The sequence below is a fragment of the Malus sylvestris genome, chromosome 4, assembly GCF_916048215.2.
Source record: "Malus sylvestris chromosome 4, drMalSylv7.2, whole genome shotgun sequence".
NCBI classification, from domain to species: Eukaryota; Viridiplantae; Streptophyta; class Magnoliopsida; order Rosales; family Rosaceae; genus Malus; species Malus sylvestris.
Genome location: NC_062263.1, coordinates 10313501 through 10323050, shown reverse-complemented (window position 1 = coordinate 10323050; position 9550 = coordinate 10313501). Strand labels below are relative to the sequence as shown.

General features: G+C 35.8%; 1 protein-coding gene and 1 non-coding gene across 2 annotated transcripts; both read right to left on the bottom strand.

The window, feature by feature from the left end:
• Nucleotides 1–3388: 3388 nt before the first annotated feature.
• Nucleotides 3389–3461, bottom strand: TRNAK-CUU (transfer RNA lysine (anticodon CUU)). Its single transcript has one exon. It is a non-coding gene; the product is annotated as a tRNA-Lys (tRNA).
• Nucleotides 3462–5850: 2389 nt separating this feature from the next.
• On the bottom strand, nucleotides 5851–9284 carry LOC126620118 (methylsterol monooxygenase 1-1-like). Its single transcript, XM_050288600.1, has 5 exons — nucleotides 8767–9284; nucleotides 8000–8322; nucleotides 6684–6831; nucleotides 6559–6591; nucleotides 5851–6233 (listed from the first exon to the last, which is right to left on the bottom strand). The coding sequence occupies exons 1-5, from the start codon at nucleotides 9094–9096 to the stop codon at nucleotides 6174–6176; spliced, it is 894 nt and encodes a 297-aa protein (XP_050144557.1). The 5' UTR covers nucleotides 9097–9284; the 3' UTR covers nucleotides 5851–6173.
• Nucleotides 9285–9550: the final 266 nt, after the last annotated feature.

The window sequence follows — 9550 nt, the reverse complement described above, 5'->3', positions numbered from 1 at the left end:
GCCAGTGAGCTCCCAAAAAACCTCATGTTAGGTAGAGATGAGAATATACATATAAGGCTTAGAGGATCCACTCCCATGGGCGATGTGAGATGTTATAATCCACACCCAACGTCCTCGTTGGCACACATCCGGCCAGGGATTGGCTCTAATACCAAATTGTCACATCCCAACCCGGGCCTCACCATATCTCGGGCTCAACTCTGCCGTAACACGATATTGTCCGCTTTGAGCCCCGGCCACACCCTCACGGTTTTGTTTCTAGGAACTCACACGAGAACTTCCCAGTGGGTCACCCATCATGGAATTGCTCTCGCGCGAACTCGCTTAACTTCGGAGTTCTGATGGAACCTAAAGCCAATAAGCTCCCAAAAAGGCTCGTGCTAGGTACAGATATGAATATACATATAAGACTTAGAGAATCCACTCCCCTGGGCGATGTGAGATGTTATATACTACTCAACCAATATTTTTATATTACGTGTTTGACACCGTTATTTCTTTTAAAATTCACTATAAATTCACACGACCTCTAAAAAATATCATAAAGTATTACAAATTTGTAATTACTTGAACTTTCATCTCATACCATCAAGTTTACTAAAACACTAAAACAAATATGCTGATATATTTGTATGTTATATAATAAACCTAATTAAAATAATAAACTCAAATTCTCAATACAAGTATAATTTTTAAGTGTTTAAGCACTTATTTATATGATATATATATATATATATATATATATATAGTAAATTTACTTAAATTCACCTAGTCTGTTTTAGCCCCTGCTAGGCCCCATCTAGACGCATAGGTGTTAAACCCCAACTCATCGCCCGACTAGCGCCTACATACCTTGATTAGGACCATCTATTATTAGAATCTTAGATTCGCCATTGAGTACGACCATAAATAGGCTAAGGTCAAGTTAATTTTAAAAGTCAGTCTTGAACTGTTTTTAAAAAGATAGTATAATGTTAACTATATATCGATAAAGAATTGTTATTGGTACTCTAATAATTTCATCTTGCACGTTTTACAAGTGTTTTTTTTTCTTCTAATTATAAAAAAATTTAGAATGTATAATAAAATTTATGAGTATATATCATTAATAGTCTCCATCGATAATAGTTTTTTGTCTGACAGTCAAAGATTTGCACATATTTACGCGTTAGAAGGTCAATGCAAAGTCATCCATGTGGACCAAAATTCATCTTATTAACTTGGACGTATGACGACGAAAATGAGAGCAAATGATGGGTTAAGTTGAGCAAATGGGTTTTGGCAACTGGGTAGTTGGATCCCATGATCATTCTTCCATAAAAGAAAGAAAGCCACAAAATGTAGGTAAGAAATTATGAGAAAGAAAGCTCATTTGCAATTGGGTAACGCTAGGGATAGCAACAGTTCTTTCTAGGAACGGAAATACTATATCCATCCTTATAATCACAAAAATTAATCATATTCAAAACCGTCAATTAACCACCGGGGATTATACATAACAATACTCACAGGGGAATGAATTTCTCATCGGTTAACAGTTATACTTATCTTTGTCAATACAAAAAATATATTCGTTCAATTGACGCATAATAATTTAGTAAATATTAATTTCGTCATTAAATATTTGATTTATAAAATGATTTAATGAACATAAAAATTAAAGCTAAACATTGATAATGTTGGTTGATCTTTGATATCTTCCATAAGTACTGTTAGTCTGGATTCTCATAGATTTTGATTCATATCAAAACTTTTTAACTTGCCCATAAAATGCAATTCACACAATGCAACTTTTGTATTCTCAATGTAATGGATTCAGTGAATAATATATATATATATATATATATATATATACTATTATAATATATATAATTCAATTCGGATTCGGGAACGGATATGGATTAGGGGCCCCTATAACCATAACCAAATATTCTTCACAGTTTTTCCTCATATCCAAAATATATCCGGATTTTCATACCCAAATCCAATTCATTGGTTATTCACAGTTAACGGTTTTAACAGTTAGAATTGTCATCTCTAGGTAACGCCAAAGAGACTAAATATTTAGATCAAATTTTATAAATCGTATGATGTGGTTGTTGATAATTAAATTATTACTTTAATGTAAATTAACTTATTTATTTTCTGTTAATTACACATTACATAATTTATAAATTTAATTTAAAAAATTGATCCATATAACATTACTCTTTTACAATTTCCACCCCTTTATAAAAGTTGAGGAATGATGCATTGTAAACATTGAAAGCTGAAAACTTGTATTGCAATTAGAGACAGCTAGCGAAATCAAGGCCATGATTGCAGTTTGGTGGGGCCGATATGCACAAATATCTAGGTGAAAAAAATTGGGAGGTTCACTTAGAACATCTCTAATAGATATGTCAAAAGATAAAGGAAATTGTTATTAGCATTTCAAAAATCTCATTTTACATACCAAACTTTTTATATTTTGGAAAAAAAATACACTTGTGAGGAGTGTAGAATGATATTTTTGGAGTGTCAATAACACATCTCATGATAAATATCAAATGTTAATTTGATGGCTGATGTGGCAATATCATATTTTCTCTTTTTCCAACCGATATATTTTTTTTAATAAATGGTTTTTATAGGACCCATTTTAAATAGAAATCAATTAAAATAAATTTTCAAAATCTATAATTGGTGTATTAATGAGACACACACAATAAAATAATTAAAAATTATTTGACATCACATTTTCTCATATGTCAATCCACGTAGGATTGACATATCGGTTGGAGCTTGCTCCTATCTTCAAATTTTATTACATGGTATTCCACTTAGAATTTGACATTTCCTTTGGAGATGATCTTAGGCTTAATTGGATTGGATGGTCTATTAATTTTTTTTTTCTTTTACACGATTGATTTGTTAAAGTAAATATTAAATTAGGGATCCGATAGGTTTGAATTTACACCGTAATCTAAGAACAATGTTCTTCTCTATCACTGGGATGGTAGCCGTTTGGATGGTCTTCTTAACCACCAAATGAAGATGTCTTTTCTTTTGTTTTTATAGAAGATACTCACCTAATAGGTTGTTAATTATGGGCCTTGTTCAATCTATCATGAAAATGCAATGAGCCAGTTAGACTTGTTTGATGTGGATCACTGTGGTTAGTTAGGATGGAAATGCAATTTTTATTAGTAAGTGATTTTCTGATAACATTTTTAGTTTTTTACACATTCATCTTTACTTGTAGCCATCATATAGGATAAATCAAACGAAATCAACTGTCAATGTTAAACAGGAATGCGTCAGAGACTAAAAAGTGTGTGTGAAAATCAATGTTAAACAAATGATTTTGATTTTCAAGAAACTAAAATTATATTATAAAAAAAAAAATCGCCCACCGTGGGGCTCGAACCCACGACCACAAGGTTAAGAGCCTTGCGCTCTACCAGCTGAGCTAGACGGGCTCTTACTGACCTAAATCCACCACTTCCTATTTTACTATGTCACACCATTACATATCACATTCATTTATTTCATATATGATATGGCCACCTAAACTCATCTAACAGTAATAAAAAAAGTGGTGAGTATACACCACACTAAATGGTGGTAAGCAAAAATGCTCCCTTAATTTAAGACTCGTTTGGAAGTGTTTTTTCTTTTTTTTTAGCAAACGATACTATCTACACTAAAGGAGAAGGAGTAGTCTAAGCCTCACAATGAGCTGGTTTAAATTTGCATGTGGTCAAAATTGAACCTAATATCTCTTACTTACAAGTACTAAGGGTTGGTTTGGTATTGTTGTGCTTTGAAAAAAAACTGTTTCTGCTGTGCTGTGAGAATAAGCAGCTGTGAAATAAAGCAGCAGAGTGTTTGGTAAACTTTTTTGTGAAAGTGCTTTTGAAAAAAAAGCAGTATTATAGTGTTTGGTAAACTTTTATGTAAAACAACTATGACGGTGTGAAATAATAAAAAAGGGTATAATACTGGATGTGCCATTAATTTAATTTTCTTAACAAGTAAAGGTGAATTACTAAATCTATGAACCCCAGATTCGAACAATAGATCTACAGATAAAATTGATAAGAGCATATTTATGCGACTTAGTTAGCTTGTTTTCTTGCCTTTTCGTAGTTAGTCTGTGTTTATTATAGTGATTTAAGCTATTTTCGTGTGCTTATAGGTCTAATTGACAAAATTGGTAAGAAAATACGATTTGGAGCATTTTGAGGCAGTTTTGGGCATCAAATGGATAGCTTATGAATTGAGCAAGATGGATGTACGAATTGGAAGTTCAAGAGGCTAGGAATGTGCTGAAAAGATGAAGAAAATAAATCCAAGACAAAGAAGATAAGGAATTAGCTCAAAAGAAGGAACATTATCCAAAACATTATCCAACCTTATCTTATCCAAACAAACCTTATCTTATCTTATCCTTGCCTAATCTAGCTTTATCCCATCTTATCTTATCTAAATCAGTTTGTGCCTTAAATCCAGCTGGAAGAGGATCTAAAAACCTGATTTCTAAAAGGCCTATCCTTTCCCTACATTCATGCCGCACCCTTATGTTCTAGAATCCCTAAATTGGTGCCGTGACCACCCTTTCTAGAAGACCCTATAAATTTGGCGTTTTTCCTTGTTCTAGAAGCCTTAGAATCTGCTAGAAACCTTAATCCTTTTCCTTTTGGATTTCTGCCAAACCCTAGTCCTTTTCCTCAAGGATTGTGCAATCCAAATCCTTAGGGATTGTGCCATGTATTTCAGCCTATAAATACACATCCCTACCTCATAAATCAAACCACCCTTTACCATCAAATCACCACACCATCCACCACAATTTCGTGCACCACACATACAAGATCTAAAACATCAAAAAATACATACTTGTGCGCAGATTTGCAAGGAAGGAAGGAGAGGAGACCCTTGGAGTTGTGCCCTGCTATTCAAGCTTGGATTGCTGGACGTTTCTAGGTGTATTCTATCCTTAGTTTTAGTTCAATGCTTGTTTTAATTTGGTTTTATGTTTTCAAAGACATGAGAAACTAATTTCTTTTTAGTTAGAGGTGAATTCGAAGCCATGATTATATGATTTATATGAATTGATTACATCAAGTTATTGTTTCTTGAGTCTTGAATGTGATTTGCTTATCTGAGTTATTAAAACTTGGTTATGTGTGTTAATTGAGGGTCGACACTTAATTTGCATGCATGAATATGATGCTAGAGTATAAGGGAGTTTCACCTAATCGTTATGAACTTATATTCACAAGTAGTGGAGGTTGCTAGTCACGATCGTGTTAAGTAAATCCTTGGCAGGAGTATCATGCTTTTCATAGTTACGAATTCCTCGTCAATGCTTATGATTTTCAAAGAACTTAATGACCTTTGATATGTTTTCTATCATGCTTTTCATAGTTAGGGGACTTGAGAAATATAATTTGCTTTTCACAAAAAACACTTTTTAATCATTTTAAAAGCACTTGTAAACAAACCATTGTTATTCTATCAAGTGATATTTGAGTATTATTTAAATTATAAAAAATAAGTTTTGAACTTAGATGCAAAAAGATAAATACATACTGTTACGCCTAGAGCAATCAATTTGATTAGGCCCAAATTTACAAGCGAGAATGTTTTTAGATCCTAAAGACGCGGTCCATTAAAACACCAAATTGAATAGGAACTTGGATCAAATAGGACCACAACCAAGTTGGTAGTTGGATTTTTGTATTTTTGAACGAAGATTTAAAAAACCGAAGTATCCCATACTCCGAAGCACTATGAAAATCCCTTGCTATGACAAACCCTTTCAGCAGTGTTTCCGATTGGATGCTTCATTGAGTTTTGGCATCATTAACAGTTAACGAATGACAATTAATTTGAAAACCACAAACCACGTACAAGTTCATAAAACGATTAGAACTGAACATAAAGCAAAAAACACACGTCTTAACCGTGCACCTTACAATCTAGTCATTTTCAATTCCGCCCCTCGCGCTACCCAAAATCACCACTCTTAAAATCCCAAAGTTATTCCGCACCCGAGTCACTACAGGTTCAGTTTTAGCACCCTAGCATAGTGATGTAAACTTGATATCAGAGGTTTCGGAGAGTTGTCACCAGTGAGAATGATACCAAAAGGGCCTTCCTGCAGACAAGGTTACGCAGTCTCGAAGCTAATCAGTTTTAAAATCTATGGAGCCTCCATTTTGGACTCCAGCAGGTTCCTCGTTCAACTGTTGCAGATCACCAAGAGTAATTAGAAGGAAGGAAGGAAGGAAGAAACAAATGCAGGCACAAAATACAAGACGTGGCACACTAATCCAATTTCACATCTGGTAGTGATGTATAATGCATTGTTGGGGTATCTACAAGGGAAACCAAATCCACTTACTAAGTCTACCCGAGTACAAAACTCACCGGTACTATTTAGTGAAAAATATATACATGTTGAGCTATATCAATCAAAATCTTGATTCCCATTTGTTCAACAACTAGGACTGCAATCACCAAGATTCCATAGTAATGACAATCTAATGAGAAAAAGTTCTGTAGGCTTACCTTCTTAAGGATCTTCTTCTGGTACCGATATCCCTGTGGAAATCGATCAAGTGTTAATGATTGCCAAATCAATTAGCAGTTAACATTATTAGACAAGCGTACACCATGCCAAGATAGTATTTTACCTTGTCTGTTCCATAAATGTAATCACAATAGGTGAACACTGAAGCAAAATTACTCTGGCTTTGTCCTCCAACATAATGATGGTAATCGTGATACTCAGCACCACCATAAAATGGGATATGCTTTGTGGGAGTCCAGGGGAAGTCATAACTGTATGACAAATCCTAGATTAAAACTTGCTCCGCATATAGTAGTCAAATTTTCAGTTCAGAGGATACACACATCAAGGATACAAAGTTAGGAAAAACCGTAATTCTTGTGCTTCCTCAAACAAACATAAAAACGAACCGTTTGGAAGAAATCATCGCATTTAAATTTAGGATGGACATGCCATCCAAGAGGCTACCTGGATTTCATATATTGTAGCAGTCTTAACGAGCACATAAACTGAGGCTTCCTCCTCAACTAACCCACAAAAGCAACAGTGTGGTACCTATGTGACTGAACTAGCTCTTTATCGACAAGCACTGCACCTATAAGATGGCAGAAACCTCACTAATGCAATTCTCTAGCCTGAATCCACATTACCCAGGGGGTCCTTTGTCATTAAGGTTAGTCCTTTCAAAATATTACTTTTCAATTTTTTGTTTGTTTTAGATCTGTAATTACCTCCTAATACTGGAATAATTTCAACATGCAGCTATGATCAGAAACAACTAACGCAGTCCGTCGACGGCCTTTTTCTTTGTATCAGCCCTTTCCCGTGTCTCTCTAAAGTGGTATGAAGGAAGTTCAAAGTACATATATACTTCCTCTAAAAAATAACCAAATACTCGCAGCGTTTGTACTTTGTACAAAAGCTTGGCGATGCATTTAGACATGACAATAGAACCGGAATATCACAAAAGTTCAGGTGGTTAACTCATGGAATCTCCATTTATAGATTCCAGAGTTGGCAGGAGAATCAATCACAAGAAGGAAGTATTACAACTGTCATGGTGCTGAACTAGCCATTACCGAGTCATTGACCAACATTCAAAGTTTTTGCTTTTCTGCCCCAAAATGTTTATTTGTAAACCAAATGATTAATTTCGCCAAATCAATCCATATAGAAGGTATCAGCCCACTGAATATATAAAAAGTACTAATTTACATAATAAAAGTTTAGGAGTAAAAGCCATTATTGTACTGATCTTGGACCCCATCATTGGACCACATCATTAAAAAGTTAAGGCACTATTTAAGATCCTTTAGATGTAAAGTACCTAGCATAGAATTCTATTAGAAAAAGAAATGAAAGGAATTCAAAAGCTATCATCATTAAGTCACAATAGCAAAAGAAGAAAAGGAATCACGAAAAAAAAAGTAGCATGCGTACCCGCTGTGTGTTTCTATGGCCTCAATCTGCCGCAATGCTATCCACGACCAGAATGTGATCATGTGGCCAGGAACCATGGCCGGACCAAGAAAAGATGGGATGCCGAGGATCAAAATCTCAGCCCAATGCGCATATGGCGCTGCAAATCCAATTGGAGCAGTGTACTCGTGGTGAACTCGATGGATTTTCTCGTACCCCCATTTGTTATGCAAAAATCTGTGGATCCAGTAGTTGGTATAATCTTCTACCAAGAAATAAACTAACAACTGGGAAAGCATCTCCCATCCAGACGGCAATGGCAATCCTGTTCGAATCCCGATCATCTGCTTATAAACAGAACCTAGTCATATTCATAAATGTACAAAAACAGAAACCATAACAGGAAGCTGGGGAGAGAACAATTTTTCAGAGGTACAATGATCACATCAGATTTTCTCAAAAATTCACATTCCTTGCGTTTTACGCAGAATGTAAAACCCCAAAAATTCCCTAACACAAAACCTGTAAAAAAAGACTTAATATATAAGGAACTAAAACCCAATTCGACATTCTTCACAACCACGCAAACCCCAATTCCACAAATTCAATATTTTACAGAATCCAGCAAACCCAAATCCGAAAATCCAATTTTTTATAAAGCCCAACACCCGATTCCACAAATTCTCAAAACCCAGCAGACGAATTCCACAAATTTAACATTTTTTCCGAACCCCGCGAACCCAAACTCGACAAAATCGCAGATTGAAATTGATTGATAAAATTCGAACCTGGATTGAAGGGTAAGAGACGAGCTGGAGAGGGCCGACGATGAAAAAGAACATCCACATAACGTCCTTGTAGCATTTCAACATGTCAGAGAAGGGCAATCGGACTTTGGGCTGGATCTTGTAGCGGTCGAGGCCGCCCCATCTGAGAACCTCCATGAAAACCAGAGGGAGAGGGAAGAGGGAGAAGATGGCGAAGAGGAAGAGAAGGTTGTGGCAGTAGAGGACGTAATCGGACTTGGACGCAGAGTAGTTGAACCACAGTGTCTCGGCGAAGGTGAGGTTTCGGCCCAAAGCCGCCGACGCCTCCTCGATGGTCTGGTAGGGCAGCATTGGGTGGTGACGGCGGTGGTCTGCAGAGTATAATCGAAATCAATGGCGGCGATCGGTGATGAGCTGAGGGTCGAAGAAAGAGAGAGAGAGAAAGAGATAGAGAGAGAGAGAGAGAGAGAGAAGAGATGGAGGGACTAGGTACACTTGGGTGCAGTGGAATGCGGTGGAGGGGGTTATGTTGGTTAAAATATGCGCGAACTTTTAAACGACCGGAGAGAAAAGCGCAGCACACAACACGACAGCAATGATACAGGTGATAATTATCCAAACTAGCTTGTAGTATTTTCTAATTTAAATATTAGTAAATATGATACATGTTATATTTACTAATAGCAGTGAAAATTTGAGACTTTTGTCTTTCGTTCATAACTAAAATGACAATGTAAAAGAGTGACATTGGAACATAATTCACGCATCACCGTGCGAGAAAGAGATGCACAAACTTGACTACTTG

Coding starts and splice junctions, on each gene's coding strand:
- LOC126620118 (XM_050288600.1), bottom strand. CDS start 9,096: ATGCTGCCCTACCAGACCATCGAGGAGGCGTCGGCGGCTTTGGGCCGA. Junction 8,323..8,766: donor TCTCTTACCCTTCAATCCAG/GTTCGAATTTTA, acceptor GTTTATAAGCAG/ATGATCGGGATTCGAACAGG. Junction 6,234..6,558: donor AGAAGAAGATCCTTAAGAAG/GTAAGCCTACAG, acceptor GATCTGCAACAG/TTGAACGAGGAACCTGCTGG.